The following is a 16,625-nucleotide window of genomic DNA, read 5'->3' on the forward strand; positions in this document are numbered from 1 at the left end:
TGCATACAGAGGCATTTTGGCAACCTTTACTTTGAACACTGGTCACCTGCCTTCACTCTTTTCTCGATTCGAACTGCCGTATAATGTTTCTCTCATTACTCTGCTTATTTCAAGTGCTGTTTCTGTCCCGGCTTGTTCAGTTCTTCCTCACCTGGAAACCGAACATGACTACCGTCAAACCCGACACGGTCAACCAGGCCCATCCTCTTCTTGCCCACTTTGCTTGTGCAAACCATGGAATCAAGAAGACCAACGGCAGTGGTGGTTGCCCGAACGAGGCAAAGGTTGCCTGCGGTGGATATGGCCTAGTTGTGGTAAGATTCTCAAATCCGGTGATGGAAGCAGAACCGACGCCCTGCCTTTGCAATGGGGGATGTATGAAGCCTCCCACCCTTATTTATGGCGCAAACAAGTATCTTTGGGGAACCATCCCAGCAATTGATGTTATCAAGCCTCAAGTCAATGAGGGTGTTGACTTTCAGCAGGATATTGACTTCCTCTTTGCTGGTACTTTTAAGCCAGGCATTTTTATCTTCGTGATACTTTTGATATTGATACAAGAGGTCCCCCTTGTCAGAAAAGGTTTGTAGCTAACCACAGATTCACCAGCCTCCGGTGACCTAAGCAATGCCATCGTGTCGATAGGCCAACTGCCTGACGAGTACAAGCACACAGTGACTGCAGTGCTTAACGACAAAGAGTTCGACGTGGTCACTCGCAACGCCATCATGCTTCTGATAGCACAATCAAGATCCGCCTGGTACTCTCGCGTGCCCAGTAGCTCGGTTTGCTCTCGATGCTAGAGACGCCCAAGAAGCTCAAGCAAGCAAGCACGCGCTGAAGAAATTCGACACCACGTAGTGTATGACCTCGAGGACGTTGACTATGTGGACCGGGTTTTTCTTTGCCAGCTGCCCAGTATCCGCATGGGATCTCACAAGTTTAGGACTGACAGTATTCTTCTCCCCTTTGGAGCCTCGAGGGTCGACTTTGTCTTGCCCAACCCGTATGGGTCTGCTTCTTGATGACATTGGATGATTCAATTGCTAAATACCTGTTACTGACGTCTTAGGAAAAAAAAACAGGTCTCTCATTAGTACCTTCTTCCACAAGAAGGATATCTGGCCTATGCTGCCTGATGCGGATCCGCTTGCTTCCTGGCCACTCTCGGCTGTTCTAGATTCCCACCAAAGCCCTGCCAAAGAGGATGCGTACAGAGCTCTCTGCACGCGTATACTCGATCGTGCTGAAGAATTCCATCGCCAGCTGGCTGCGAGAAAACTCTCCTTCGAGCTCTTTTGTACCGATGCCTGCCTGCTGGGGAATTTCATTGACGATAGGAAGTTTGACCGCATCGAGGCTATGTTGCTGCGTGATCATCACTGTTCCTTTGTTGAGATGGTTGCAGTCTTTCATACCGTGGATGTTTATTTTTCTGCACCAGCTTCGACCGACACCTACATTCCAACAGGTCTCAACACCTGCGACAATTTATATATCGGCATCAATGAAACGTTAAAAGGCCATGGGTCGCATGCTCAAGAGGCCCACGACGAACGACAAAGCTGTATCTCTGCCCCTTTTCCCGGATGCCGTGCCAGAGGTGAACAAACTCATGGCTCGCGACTTTGGGGTCAACGAGGCCAATACGTTGGCGCAAAATGTCGTTGCCTGCATGAATCCGCTAGTCAAACCCGACAAAGAGAGGGCCCAAGTCTGCACAGAACGTCAAGCAGACGGAGCAATTTTCAATAAAGGCCCTCTCGGCCGTACGTACTGCTCGGGATATGGACAGAGCCTTCGAGGCGTAAATGTTTTCTCTCCGTTGTTGCTTCGATTCGGTTTTCTGTTCTTTCACACCCACAAGTCAAAACTTGGAAAATTCCACCCCTGCCCTCCCAGGGAGAAGAAAGTTCAAATCCAGCTCCAGCCCTCAAACGATTTGACAGAGTTGCGGTTACAACCCGCGTCGGGATCAAGCAGACAAACACCATCGTGGACAAGTGGCCAATGCGCTTCTACTTTGACGGCGTGAATGCGCGGGCCAAAAGGGACTTTGCCAGGCCCATCTCCTCGCGCAACAGTGGTGTTGAGCGCTATGTGGAGTGGAAGATCATGAAGAAGCCGGTTATTGAGGAACCCTGTGAAGGGATATCGGCAATCTAGGCACCTTTTTTACCTCCGGCAGTGCCAAGCTTTTTTGCCCGGTTATCGTAGGCAAAACATCCTACAAAAAGCCATGGTTGTGGACTTCAACCTTGGTCGCTACAGAGAGAGCAGGTTTCGTTCAATTATTTCCGAGAGGAGACGCGTGGCCAAGTTTTGTTTCACCGCGGTGTGGAGTATTCGATCGGCATTGTTTGGTTTGTATGATTGGGATATACCTCGTGAAACTTTCCGTGGGGAGGCGATCAGTCTGCTGTTGTTGAAGGAACCCTGCTTGTCTGCTTTGTACAGTACTGAGACTGCGAACAACGAAGCAAGTAATACGAGATGATGACAACAGCATGCTATGGTAGTGTTGTGCTGTACAGTCAGAGGTGGGCTGGTACGTAATCAGACCAGACTCAGATAAGAACAAAAAAAAAAAAAAGTCCTTTCTTTTTTTTGTGCTTTTAAACTCCAAGATGCCTCTTTTTGCACGGTGAAGAAGAAATGAATAGGGCTCCATATTGCGCCGCCACGCGTGAAAATAACGCAATAGGGTCCAGTCCTGCCAGTCAACAATTCAAGCTACAGGGCGGGGCTGGCAAGGCTGGGGTACAGTCTCTTTACCTGATGCTCTCGTACATCGTATGAATCGCTCGTGTTACGGAGTACGGCGATAATTAACCCACAAGGTTGCAGGATCAGGCACGCACGCCGGCAGATAAACAAGAATGAAATTAGAAGGGCCTTCAAAAGCTGGCCAACATGATCTTGATGATCCAGAGGGTTTTTCTGTCGTGTTTTTTTTTTGTTTCAACTTCTATTTCTATTTCCGGCAAACCTGCACAGGAAGTTTGCTGTTTTGCCGCCTAGCCGATCACCCGAACGAGGCCCCTGCATAGAGATCAACAAAAGAGATAACCAATTCGTTGGCCGAAAACAAGGACAAAACACAAAAGAGGGAACTCTGGGAATTAAAAAAACGACCGCCCCTGCCGCCCGCCGCAAAAACCGTACCACTGGAATGCGGCGCGGCGCCGGTGGCGCGCCCCTTGATGAAATGTGGATCGTTTTAACGGCAAAAAGCCTATCTTGGGGCGTTTATTCTCTCCAGTCTATTACCCGCTAAATTCCATGGGTGGGTTTAGGTTATCCTTTCTTCTGCACTCGAGCGGGAATCCGCCAGCTCGCATGAACACCTGTTCTATAGTCGGGGGTGGGTTACCCCAGGTGATTGTGCCCTCTGCAACTGCGTTGTACAGTATGACAGTTTGACACTTGAGACTTTCTTTTTCTTGTTGTCTTTATTCTTCAGGGTGGCCGGATAAGACATGCACCGGGTTCGTCACAATGGCAAGCAGAAGTGCACTGTTGTTGATGACAAGTTGACAAGTTGACCACTTGAACCAAAGCTTGCAAGGAAGGTACTTTGTAATAATGGACAAAAAAAAAGTCATCAATTCATTGCGCATCAGGTGAGTGTTTTCCCCAAGATCGCCAAGCAGGACTGCCCTTGTTCAATTCAGGCCTCTTATAGGTCGACTGCCCTAGCTTGCCGACCACCCCCATGTCTCTTCCTGCAGCGGAACCGGCGGGCCAAGAAGATTAACGCTGGGCAATCCGGAGTGTCCCCTCCTTCATCCCTGGCAACCATCGGCAAAAAAGTTTGACGATGTCCGACAATATGTGGCTGTTGAATAATTTTGATGCATTCATTTTCTTGATACGTAAATCTTGGGTAATTTCTGAATTCTATAATCAGAGTTATTTATGTTGTTTATTTGGCCTTCCTCCCAAGGAAACAAACCTCTAAAAAATCAAGGGACAGCCTTGTTGGCCAAAACGATTCAGGTGAAATTCTGACAGCGGCCATGGTATTGCTGAGCGGGCGCCCCGGCCTACTACTAACCAAGCCAGGGATCCACTTGTACCGATTTTGTTGCCGGCCGAACCCTGAACAGGCAAGACAGGATGGATAGACAGCACATGCAGGGGTTCTCAGTTCGTCTTTTTGATGGAACCTCGAAAATGAGCACATTGGCACATCTAAAATGTTTTGTTCGGACGATCGCCCACATTCTAATCTTCCAAATCGCCTATCATTTCCCCCGAGCTTCGCACGGGCCGTTTGTCTTTGCCCCTGTCAAGAAAGCCGCCATTGACTTTCCCGTCACGAATGCGGGCAAAGAGGCTGACCATCTTTCTTTGACCACCAGCCAGCCGCCTGACCTGTCTTGTCTTGCCTGTCTCCTTTCAAGCCTCTTTGGGGTTGGTCAATGGGGTGTTGACTATTCTTACCTTCGACAACAGCCATCTATCTGGTCTAATCCTCATTCCCCCGACTGGACAGATGTGTTGCTACTGGAGTGTCGGTCTTTCGTCTTTCGCCGCCGTATCCCCAGCTTTGGCCTCGTCTTCGTGAGACCGAAAATCAACCCCCGTCAACATGAGGCTCCTCGGCGCCCTTCTCATAGCCCCCGCGGCCGTATCAGCGACCATCTCTTTTGAGTTGATGCGATCGACGACGGACAGTCCTCACCCTCACCTTGGCAAGCGCAGCACCTTTGTGGAGAGTATAGCAAACAACGTCACAGGCGGCGGCTACTACCTCGACGTCAAGATCGGAACGCCGGGCCAAGATGCTCGCATGATTTTGGATACAGGCAGCAGTGACGCCTGGGTCGTGTCGACCAGGGCGGATCTTTGCGGAAACGCGAGGTTGCAGCGGCAGTACGGGGATAGCTGCGGTGCCACTTGTACGATTCTATTACCCGCCGCTTGGAACTGATTAGCAGCATCATGCTTGTGCCAAGGGAGATTGTCAAGCTAACAGAGGCTTCTTGCCAAATACACAGACAACGAGTCCAAGAGTTCTACATACTCACTAAAAGAACGCAACGGTTTCCAGATCCGGTACCTCGATGGCTCTGCGGCCCGTGGCGACTACATCAAGGATGACTTCACCATTGGCAAGACCACCATCAAGGGGCTTCAGATGGGCGTGGCGAGCACCACCGTTCGCGGTACAGGTATCCTGGGCGTCGGGTTCAGCTCGCACGTCACCGCCAAGGAGAAATACCCCAACATCATCGACGAGTTGGTGGCACAAAAGATCATACAAACCAAGGCCTACAGCCTTTGGCTGAACGACCGGCGGTCGCCTTCCGGGCGGATCTTGTTTGGAGGTATCGACACGGCCAAGTTCATAGGGGCGCTCAAGGTGATACCGCTGATCCCGGACGTGACGACTAAGAACATCACCAGCTTCACCGTCGCCTTGAGCGGCTTTGATATCGAGCTCAGCAACAAGACCAAGACCAAGATCGACTTGCGCAGCGACAGCAACCCGGCGCTGCTGGACTCGGGCACGACGCTGACCTACCTCCCCGCCGCGATGGCGGACAAGGTCTTTGCTATGTTTGGCGCCGTCGAGGACAAGAACGTCACGGGTCTCGCCTACGTCAGCTGCGAGTACTTGCAGAAGGAAAAGGACATGGTCATGTCCTTCACCTTTGCCCGGGGCGGCGGCACCATCAAGGTGCCCGGGTACGAGATGATACTCGACGTGGTGCGCAACCTCGACGGCTTCCAGACCCCTAAGGGCCTGCCCTTCAAGGACGTGTGTCTATTCGGGATCCAGTCGACGGGCCAGTTCGCGCAGCAGTACAACTCGCTCGAGGGCGCCGACTTTACGCTCCTGGGCGACACCTTCCTGCGCTCCGCCTACGTCGTCTACGACCTCGACCACAACCAGGTCGGCATCGCGCAGGCCAACCTCAACGCCACCGAAAGCAAGATTGTCAACCTGACGTCGTCCGACAACGGCCTGCCGCGTCTCACGGGTGTCGCGAGCCAGGTCGTCAACATCGCCGTCCAGACCACCGTCACGGGCGCCGATGGACTGCCGACCGTGACCACGACCGAGGTGCCAGCCGCGTCGGAGAGCAAGAATGCCGCGGCAGGTCTTGTGGTGGGCCTCGGCAGGGAGGTTGCTTCTCTCGTTGGCGCGTGGACCCTCTTTGCTGTGTTCGGAGGCGTCTTTTTCGTCTTGTGATTTTTTTGAAAGAAGAAAATGGAACAATGAAAAGAGAAATGACGTCTATGACTGTCTGCGCGCGCATTGCTTCGGGGAATATGAGGCAGGGAAACAATCACTCTGTTCGGTATATTAGGATTTGCGCATTCATGGCCGGCTACCTGGTTAATCTCCTTCCGGGACATGAGCTGGGTCTTGAAACGTCTGGGAGGAGGAAACTGGGAAAACTGGACTGCATCATTTACACCAGCATCAGCATCACTGGGCACTTGTTCCCTCAAGTATTACACGAGCGGTACGGGCCCAGTGCTTTCATTGGGAGGAGCGTCGTGCGAACATTTACACGCAAGCTAGATAGACTCTAGAGCACATGATGTTAATTGTAGTAATAATATCAGGGAAAATAACCAGATTCATGTGTTGCATTGGCGACGTCAAATCCGAAGAAAAAGTAGTAAAAAACGAGTGTAAGCTTTCAATGCCGCTTGGTCGCATGCGCTGGCTCTTGGCGCGGTCGTCGCAAAGCTAGCATAGCAAATTTGCCCCGCGTCTCACGTGGGGCAATGTTTTCTTCTGTTGCTACGGTATGTTTCCATTAACGTGCAGACTTCCTCTAATACACGAACTGGAACCTTTTCATGCCATGTAAGCGAGTATTGTCGATTCCGCGTCAGAAAGGTAGCTCGAATTACAAGAATAGCCTCGAGGCTCCATTGTTATAAAATCTATGATCATTTGGAATGTGCTGAAGTCCAATAAGGTTCGCGGTAGGAATGTCTACCTACCTATTTTGACAAGGTCCACCCCGCGACAGGTGTGGGATGTGATGCGATTTGAGGGATTACAACTTTTTTTCTGAGCCATGTTTTTTTTTTCTCAACCCCATAATTTGACTCACAGCTTATGTAGTGAATTTATATTCGCTATACCGATCCCAAACTATAGTCAATACTATTATCATAGAGATTTCAGGTTGTCATTGGCACAGGACGGAAACTCTTCTGCAAACAATCACTGATTCGCCTTGACTGAAAACCACAAAACAAAACATATCACAAGGCAACGTCATGGCCGCATCAGAAGCCGTCACGAGCGTGGAGCTCACTACGCTCCCCAAGATCGCCACTGGCAAGGTGCGCGACCTGTTCACGGTCGACGACAAGACACTCCTCTTCGTCGCCTCGGACCGCACATCCGCCTACGACGTCGTCATGGCCAACGGCGTGCCGGGCAAGGGCGTAATCCTGAACCTGGCGACCGTGTTCTGGTTCAAGCTGCTCACGGCCAAGGTCGCGGGCCTCAAGACGCACTTTCTCGGAACCGATGCGCCGGCGTCGCTGTCCGAGGCCGAAAAGGCCGTCGTGCGCAACAGGAGCATGCGCGTCCGCAAGCTCAAGGTCTTCCCCGTCGAGGCCATCGTGCGCGGCTACGTCGCCGGCTCGGCCTGGGCAGAGTACAAGACGAGCGGCACGATGCACGGCCTGCAGGTGCCCGCCGGCCTGAGGCAGTGCGACAAGCTGCCGAAGCCGCTGTACACTCCATCGACAAAGGCGGAGCAGGGCGACAAGGACGTCAACATCTCGCCGGCGCAGGCGGCCGAGATCGTCGGTGACAAGTACGCGGCCGAAATTGAGAGGCTGGCGCTGGCCGTGTACGAGGCCGCGGCAGACTACGCTGCGGGCAAGGGCATCATCATCGCCGACACCAAGTTTGAGTTTGGGCTGGACGAGGAGACGGACGAGGTGGTGCTTGTCGACGAGGTGCTGACGCCTGACTCGTCAAGGTTCTGGCCCAAGGACAAGTACGAGGCCGGGCGGGACCAGGAGAGCTTCGACAAGCAGTTCATCAGGAACTGGCTGACGGCCAATGGGCTCAAGGGTAAGGAGGGGGTCGTGCTGCCCGACGACGTAGTCAAGGCGACGAGGGGCAAGTACGAGGAGGTGTTTGGAATGTTGACGGGTAAATCGGTCGAGGAGGCACTGAAGGATGGGTTTCCGTGAGGGGCTATGATGTTGGCGATTGTGGCTACTACGTTTCCTGGTATGAGAGCTCTAAGTTACTGGTTTTTTTTACACAAACTAACCCCCTGAATGAATCCGAGCACGGGAAACAAATGGAGTAAAAAGACAAGGCAAGTCCAGAGCGGTCTCCATCTCAGACCCTGCATATTGTTGCACAGCACAAAGTTTTGTTGGTTTTTTTTTCTTTTGGCAGGGGTTATTGTTACAGGGGTTACCCCGCCTCCTTATTTTTCGCCTACACCGTACCGGTACAGCTTACCAGTACAGAAGCTTTCGATCCCAGCGAGCTCCAGTAGAGCTCTGGTTGGGGCTGTCGTCATTGATCAAATTGATTGGGGACAGTACCTTACTTAGTCTAAGCTACGGTTCAGAGCAGGGCTTACATCAACTTAATTGACTTTGGCTCAAGGTGCAAATGCATCAGTCCTCTTGTGGTCATTCAGACGAGATAATTGCTTTCGTCATTTGCTTACTGCTTCTTAGAACAATACAAGCTGATCTATTTTCCTATTTTCCGTCACCTTGGGCAGGTGAAAAGAAAGCCGCCAGAACAAAATCCCGCAATAATGTCAGACTTGGACGTCACTAACCCCTGTAAAGGTGGTTGGGAAAGGTGTTTGCGATGTCGCCCTACTACCGGCTAGCCCCACGAACAGGGTGTATACCAACCTCCTCACTCCTACCTTTCCACCTTTGGACCCCATCTCCCAGCCTCGCAACGACCAAAAGGTCCAACGCACCAACCAGAGCAACAAAACCAGTAGGCCCGCACACCGTGAATATGCAAGTCCTCCTCGACGTGCATACACATGCATTTCCTTGTACCACCCATTGGCTCGACTACCACCATCCAAGTGGAGGAGGGGGTCTGCTGCTGCTGCAAAGACGGCAAGAACGAGAAGCGACGGAAATTTCGAGGACACCACCACGATAAGCAGGATGAACCTGAATTTCGACTATGTCGAGCCGCCAAGTAAGTTGCATCTTTCCTTACACTCCATTCCGGGCACCTGCTTTTGTGTCTGTCTCCTGCTTTCAGCTCGCAAAACGCACCCCAATACTGACCGCCCGTTTGCTTTTGCTTTCCCTTGTCACCGTAGGGAACGGCTCGTATGCCCGCAAACCGAAAAAATCACACGCCACAAACAGAAGATCAGAGCGAAGAATAGCTTCAAGTAGCAGCTACACCGAGTCCACGAGATTACGAGACAGACGATACAACGATTACGACGATTCCACAACTGCTGCTTCAGACATTGCTCAGCCAAGCGTACTTCCGGCTGTACCATCTCCTCCAGGAACCGCTTCTAGCTGGCCGTCAGAGTCGGAGATTTACGGCCCAGACCGCTTCAACGGTCCAGAATACGTCCCAGATTACGGCCCAGACCGCTTTAACTGCTCAGATTTTGGCCCAGATTACGAGCCAGACCGCTTCCTTGGCCAGCGTCAAGCACCTGTCATACTGACCGAGGCCGCTCTGGCAGAATTGAGGGACGAACCGGACCTCACTCTGGACGACGTACCAGACATCGGCTACCGGTGCATGCTGGAGGGGCGAGCAGCAGCCGCCCAGGGCATCTCTATCAAAGACAGGATGGCTCTGGAGGCCGGCCAGGTCACGCCCGGGTTGGATGACACGGAGCACCTTCAGTATGCCATTGAAGCAATTACCAAGGATTTCCGCCGGGGAGGGCCGTCGAATGCTACGGACAGCAACCAATCAGCCGATTATGATCCGTCCATACCTGATCATGACTATCCCGCAAAATATTCTCGACACCCAGGGCCTAGGGGCGTGACTCCACCGCCCAACGGCCGGATGGAGCGTGACCTGCATCTCCAGAAACACCAGTCGCAGCGTAAAGCAAGGGCCGAGAAAAAGAGGGATGCAGGCATTTCCCAGCCTTCCTCCCAGTCCACATTGGTGCGACATGGCCAGCCTCCTGGCGTGGCTGATGTCTCGAAAGAAAACGATCCCAGGAACGCTGAAAAGTATCCCGACAGATTCGAGGCTTCGTCTGCTAGGAGCCAAACTCATCTATGCTTCCGGCCCCGTGCATTGCAGCATCAATCTCTGTCGATCCTCATGGCTCTGTGCGTGGTGGCCATTGCTCTCCTCATGTTCTGCGCCATCTACTCGCAGACCAATAAAGGCTTTGTCAACTACAACGGTACTATATATGGAGGCCAGTTCTTCGTGTTTCGAATGCTGCCGCAACTCCTCGCAACGGTTGTTCTTTTCTATAGCCAGGCGGTGATGATGACTACGCTGCGCATTCTGCCTTTTACACGGCTAGCCCAGAGTTCGGTCTATTTTCGCAGTGGAGCCCTCTTTGATGATATATATCGACCTTCCATACATCTCTTCCCTCGCCTGCCTCTGCCATTACGGCCTGCCCCTTACCAGGTCTCAACCGATCCGAGGGACAGACCCTACCCTGGTCGGCCGCCTAAGCAAGTCCGGAATCACAACTACAAACAGACACTGCCTGCACGAGTTCTCTACTACTGTGACCTGTGTCTGCCCTTGCTCATGATGTGGTTGGTGAACTTCACTATACCCTTGCAGAGCTCCCTGTTCACGGTTGTGTATATGGGCGATGATACTTGGCGCTGGGCAACGGTTCAAGGAGTCGCATGGACACTTATCGCGCTGTACCTCGGCTTGTTCTTGGCGATATTTTTGACCATGAGATACTGGCAAAGAAATCCCTTGACAGGGCTTGCCTGGGATATCCGGTCAATTGCGGACGTGGCGGCTCTCGTGTCGCACGGAAACCACCCCGACACGAGTCCTGCTTTCAATCTCCTCAGAGACTACCGCGATACTGAAGTCATGGCCTCTCGTGACGAGCTCAGATGGGCTCTACGAGACCGCGATAGCGACAGGCTTTCTATGTGGGAAATGCACATGGATTTGGCGGCAAACCCACAGCCAGGAAACGCGGTTGGGTTCGAGAACATCCCAACACGAGGCAATATGATCGAGTACGGCCTCGGCTCTGCAAGAGGTCACGAGCTGGATCTCGCCAGGTGGAGAAATGCGAAATATCCAATTACGCAAAAGGTGCTGGACGCTCGCGAGCGTACTCGACCACAAGAATCTCGGCGCGACATGGCCTCAGAGAAGGATGAGGAAGATATCGATATCGAGGCTTCGCCACACAATAGGAGGGTGCGGTATCGCTGGCTGCCATGGTGCTTCCGCACCCGTCAGTTGGTGATCTTCATCATCGCCATGGTCGCAGTGCTGATCACGATTCTGGCTGTCTCGTTTGCGCCTGCAACAAACATCCAAAACGGCTTCTTGCCCGGATTGCGCGCTGGTCCCGTCGACGGAAGCTTCTCTTCTGCGAACTTTCTGTATAGCTTCCTGCCAGCCTTCCTTGGTATGCTCTTGTTTCTGAGCTTCCAGATACTGGAGATGTGGCTACGCATACTTCAGCCATGGGGTGAGCTCACTGCTGGACAAGAGGGAGCGTTGCCCGAGCGCTCGGTGCTTGCAGATTACGCAGCTTGTGTTCCACTGCAAGCAGCCTACCGTGCATACCGCAACCGTCATTGGCGTGTCGCCGTGATCCATGCTCTATCCGTCATTTTTATTTTGATCCCCGTGGTGGGCGGCGGTATGTTCATGGCACTCACAACCGATGACAACGAAGTGCGCATGGTGCCCAACATTCCAGCCTTTGGATTCCTGCTCGCGCTTCTGGCGGTCTACCTCGTGGCTCTCGCGTCGTTCCTTCATGGCAGGGCTCCATTCAAGCTCCCTCACGGAGTGACGTGCTTGGCCGAGATTATCTCGTTCGTGGCAAATGACGACGTGGCCGAAGACAAGGTTTTCCACGATAACAAACTCAGCAAGTCGCAGATGATGCGCAAAATGGGCGTCGGCAAATCCTCTGAGCACCAGGATCGGTGGCGTTTTGGGCTTGGCGCGGGACAGGACGCACGCCTCGGTGTGAGAAGGGTTGTCAGGTTCACCGAGAGTCCGAGATCGAGCCGGCGAAGCAGGAAAGCGTCGGCTATGGGTGCGGCTGGGAAGTCAACACGCAGAGATGGTAGCGGCGGGTCGAAGTATGGGTGAGCGTACTCACACGCGATCCCGTCGTCGAAACCATGGAGCCAGCCCCAGCCTGGGAACCCGTACCCGGAGTGGATTTGAAAAGGTTATCGGCCGATCCAGCTATTGCATACTCAGAGCTTCGCTAAGGATGTGTTGACTTCGCAGTCAATCGAAAGGACGCCACAGCTACGAGATGATTTGCGATTGGGTCCGAGGCGCGCGCCTTCGAACGACGCGAGTACGAAGCGCCCTGGCTCATAAAATTTTATATTTATCGCGTACGAGAGACTGATGCATTCGGGATCGACATCGTTGATTCCCAATGTGTCTTTTCTTTCTCAAGGGACTCTTATCGTTTTCACGTTGGGTTATTCGGAAACAGTGTTCATTTTCTGCTTTTCTCTTTGCTAGGCATTGCGTCGGAGTCATGATGGGTTTCAGGTTCTTGGGTTTCTTATCTTTTTTTCTCTTTTCGATTCTCGTCTCATGCGATCACGATGTTCAGCGTGCAAGAACAACCGCCCATCCCCCTTTTTCTGCGGAATGTAGCGACGACACCTGTTGGCTTTTGTTTTTCACGAATAACGATGACGGACGGAACTGTTACGTCGCACGATACCATGTATTAGATTGAGCTGTTTTGTTAGTGTTGACCTCACGGTCAGCACCCTTTTTTTTCATGTTTCTGTTTCTCTCTTGGCTTATTAAACTTTCCTCTCGGGCTGGGTTACTTTTTCTGGGTAAAAAAATGGACCAAATGTATGTTTTTTTCGGAGACATGCTTTTTATTTTCACTTCTTGCTCATAGACTTGGGAGGGACGGGACACGGGAGACTTACTTTCGTCCGTTTTCCCCATCAGTCCGAAGCGTTATTCTTTTTTACCCTCGTGGTGCTTATTTTATACTCTTAGACAAATTTGCTACATCAGCGGGTTGTTAGGACAAGGGGGTGGAAAAATTTTATGCAATTACGTGTATCGACAGCACGCTCGGATTGGCTTGCTTTTCCTTTTTTTAAGTGCAGAAGCAAGCTTACTGTTTTTAGATTTTTAGATTCTGTGTCTCCTCTGGTTTCTCCTTGGGATGACGGGAAACTGACCCGCGCGTGCGTCGGTGAGTGAGTACGCGTGTTTGCAAAAGAAGCGCTTATCCGCCACGGGTTGCCCTGTGTGATCAGTCATCCGTCTGTTCTATCTGTCTTGTAACTAATCGCGCCAAGGACATGCAGCTGAGGCGGCAAAGCGCGGGAAGGAAACACAAGAAAAAGACAAGAGGAAAAGGCAAGAAAAGGACGACAATTGTAGCCAGAACTGTTTTGGCAGTTTTTTGTCTGGGACATTGACTGCTATGTTTGGGAACAGCAGGGTATGCCCTATCCGACGAGACTCAGACTTTTCCTCAGTTCACGGTACTCGGCTGCGGCAACTGTGGACAAGGACGAAAACCAATATGTGATAGGAAAATCCGAAAGCTTCCGAATTTTTTATTTGACACGTAGAATTATATTTTTGTTTCTCATAAAATCGTTACATGGGGCCAAGGCAGAAGAATATCTCAAACAAAGACCTCGCCGATAAGCTCGAGTGAGCCCAACAGAGCAGTGTCCATTGATCCACTCCCTGGGTTTTCTGTCTTTGCGAGATTGATCTGGACCATCAACATTGATGTGAGCGGTCACCTTGCCACCATACCGTCCCTCCTTTTCCCTTTCCCTTTCCACACAATAGTTCCGATGGTTTCATAGCCGAGATAGGTATTCAATGCGTCAAACAATTCTTCTTCTCGAGATTCATCCAGGGAATATATAATAAGCGAAAACAATAAAAACTCCCAAAATATAAAAAAAGGTAAAAAATAAATGAAAAAAAAAACTCTGAAGCTCGAGTGTGTGTGGGCGTGTCCGCCCTTTCATGATGTTTATCAGTCATCACTCAGACCTGCCAAGATGCTGTGCCGTGAGATGTAGATCCTTCGTTCCCGTATGCGCCTTTGTTGTCGGGTAATCGTCCCGTAAAATAACATTTTCGAATAAGAAAAAGAAAAGCAGACATTAGGAATTTGACAGTAGTATACAGTTTGGTGTTCCGGCTGGATTTTAAAAGGAAATATAAATGGAATGAAAGATGGGAAGCCGTCGAGACTTATGCATAGTATAGATAGAGTGTACAGATAATGGTGGAAAAAAATGTCGGCAGGTAATTTTGAGTGATAGGTAGTAAGCGAGTGTTTTGCCTGAACGAGTGTAAAGTCGGTATAACAATTGATCGATGGTGTGTGGGTGTTGTTTTAATCGAAACAGACATTAATGCATTCGTCGTCCCTTCAAAAGGAACGAAAACACCTCGGACCTCTGACGGCGCAGCATGCTTTGACCAGCACTGCCACCCATGACCTCGAGGTCAGCATCGTTGATTTGCTGCTGCAGGGCTGCGGCACGGGCGCTCACTGCAGTGGCAGCCCTCGCCCTCGATAACTTTTCATCCGCCTCATCCTTGCGATGCTGCTGTTTGGTGATGTCGCTCTGGCTGCGCCGGTGATGCAGGCCACGGACCATTTGCTTGAGACGCGATTTGCGCGAGGGCGAGCCGCCGTTGGCCCCATCGTTCTCGTCGTCACTTTCGTATTCGAAAAATGAGCGCGGGTGGTCCTGTTGTTCCGGAAACATGAACGACGTCGACACTACTGACGGCTTGCGGGGCGGGGCGGATGGACGGCGGTTGGGGCGGGCTACAGGCGCAGTAGGAAGCGATCCGCCGTGCGGGGGCGGCGGCGGCAATGCTTTTTCAAAGCGTCGAGACGTAGTCGGCGTATTTGACTCGGCTGTCTCGGCGGCAGGGATTATGGGAAATTCATCTTGGACACTGGGAAAAATCCAAGAGGTTGACACGATCTGAGTCTTCCTAGGCGGAGCCTTGGCTTTGCTGTTGGACCTGGAGGATTTGTTGGTTGTATCTATTCCAGTAATGATTGGGTTTGTCGGACTAATATCATCGATGGGGACCTCGGCCGGGGTTAGCTTGACACTAGGTAGTGGTGACGTCCGTTGGTGTGAGAATCTAAAGTTGGTCCCTAGTGGTGATGGAGCAGACGAGGTGACGGCAGACGAAATCCCTGACGAAGGACCAGCGGAAAACACCGTATTGTATTGAGTGGGAGCCGAAATTCCAGAGGTGTATGATGGAACGCATGTAGCTGAACGACCGCGGGTGAGAGGATAGGGAAGCTGAGTTTCTGGCAGCTGGAGGCTGTGGTTGCGGAAGTGCTGTTGAACAGCAACCTGGGGCGTGGGGGGCAGCGAATAGGATGCGCTCCCGTATGGGCGAGAGCTGGTGTCCCAAATTTGGCCCTGCCGATTTAAAGGTGAGATTGGGGGCGGTGACGGCACAAGGCGGTTACCGTTGACGGGAGAGGGGCTCCGGCTTGAGCTGAAGAGAGGAAGGTAGAGCGTTGAAGTGGATGCAATAGGCGGAAGAAATGGCGCTTGAGATGAGGGATGGTGGCTGAGCGAACTGCTCCTGGGGGCCAGGGGCGGCCGCGCAGAGGATCGGGAGGATCCCGGCCTACTTGAGATCGTGGGTGTCTCGCGAGGAAAGAGAGAGTATCTCGGTGGGGCCTTGGCATTGCTGACGGATTTTCCTCGAAGGGGCCAGGCGCTATCCACATGATTAAGCTGTGCCCCCTCTGGGTCAGGGGCATCGTCTGCCTTGGGAGCTGGGGCACTGATTTCGGTCTCAGGGCGCCGAGGGGCTGACGGGCTCTCGAGAAGGGCCGGGTACGGCATGTTCTCGAAGGGACCCTCCTGCCAGAAGCTGTCGAAGAGCCTGGACTGATGAAGGTGATACTGGTGGTCTTCATCTCCAGAAGCCGGATCATCCCCATCCTCGTCGGCGACCATATCAGGTGGTGTCGAGTCTGATCCAACTGAAGACCGGCCCACTCCGCCGCGATCGTTTCGAGGGTGAACGTAGGACGTCGTCTTCATGGACGCAGGTCGCGAATAGTTCGGAACACCTGGAGTCACTGGCCTCTGGAGGAGGACATGAGTCCTTTCTAAAGAGGGAGCATCACCGAAGTGCTTGGTGACCAGCGTCAGGTTCGCGAGGCCGCGGGTGTTTGCCGCCATGACTTCGTCCCTCAAGCCTGGCGTAGGTATGGTGACTAATGATCTGCTGTTGAGACCAAGACAAGAATGAAGGTGATATAAAAGGAAGACAGGACGAGGGGTATTTGGGGAAGTTTAAGCACGTCGAGCGCTTTGATGCTCGGAGTGAGAAGGGATACGGGGGGCAATATATCAAACAGCTAGAATGCCCATGTGTAGCGGATATGGAAGCAGCCGAAAAAGCATAACGT

General features: G+C 52.2%; 5 protein-coding genes across 5 annotated transcripts; 4 read left to right on the plus strand and 1 right to left on the minus strand.

Moving 5' to 3' along the window:
- Positions 1–83: 83 nt before the first annotated feature.
- MGG_03015 (uncharacterized protein) lies at positions 84–2,166 on the plus strand (the record flags this gene model as incomplete). The annotated part of the gene is made up of 6 exons (XM_003720626.1): positions 84–507; positions 610–777; positions 862–1,006; positions 1,086–1,401; positions 1,523–1,769; positions 1,868–2,166. 6 exons carry the CDS (start codon positions 84–86, stop codon positions 2,164–2,166), a joined length of 1,599 nt encoding a protein of 532 aa, XP_003720674.1.
- A 1,943-nt stretch (positions 2,167–4,109) lies between these two features.
- On the plus strand, positions 4,110–6,596 carry MGG_03014 (uncharacterized protein). Its single transcript, XM_003720627.1, has 2 exons — positions 4,110–4,904; positions 5,004–6,596. Exons 1-2 carry the CDS (start codon positions 4,595–4,597, stop codon positions 6,200–6,202), a joined length of 1,509 nt encoding a protein of 502 aa, XP_003720675.1. The 5' UTR covers positions 4,110–4,594; the 3' UTR covers positions 6,203–6,596.
- A 493-nt stretch (positions 6,597–7,089) lies between these two features.
- Positions 7,090–8,735, plus strand: MGG_12537 (phosphoribosylaminoimidazole-succinocarboxamide synthase). Its single transcript, XM_003720628.1, has one exon. It carries the CDS (start codon positions 7,252–7,254, stop codon positions 8,182–8,184), a length of 933 nt encoding a protein of 310 aa, XP_003720676.1. The 5' UTR covers positions 7,090–7,251; the 3' UTR covers positions 8,185–8,735.
- A 94-nt stretch (positions 8,736–8,829) lies between these two features.
- On the plus strand, positions 8,830–13,475 carry MGG_12538 (uncharacterized protein). The gene is made up of 2 exons (XM_003720629.1): positions 8,830–9,178; positions 9,306–13,475. Exons 1-2 carry the CDS (start codon positions 9,145–9,147, stop codon positions 12,290–12,292), a joined length of 3,021 nt encoding a protein of 1,006 aa, XP_003720677.1. The 5' UTR covers positions 8,830–9,144; the 3' UTR covers positions 12,293–13,475.
- A 254-nt stretch (positions 13,476–13,729) lies between these two features.
- MGG_03012 (uncharacterized protein) lies at positions 13,730–16,509 on the minus strand. The gene has a single exon (XM_003720630.1). The coding sequence runs from the start codon at positions 16,393–16,395 to the stop codon at positions 14,575–14,577; it is 1,821 nt and encodes a 606-aa protein (XP_003720678.1). The 5' UTR covers positions 16,396–16,509; the 3' UTR covers positions 13,730–14,574.
- Positions 16,510–16,625: the final 116 nt, after the last annotated feature.

This window comes from Pyricularia oryzae, chromosome 7 (genome assembly GCF_000002495.2).
Source record: "Pyricularia oryzae 70-15 chromosome 7, whole genome shotgun sequence".
NCBI lineage: Eukaryota > Fungi > Ascomycota > Sordariomycetes > Magnaporthales > Pyriculariaceae > Pyricularia > Pyricularia oryzae.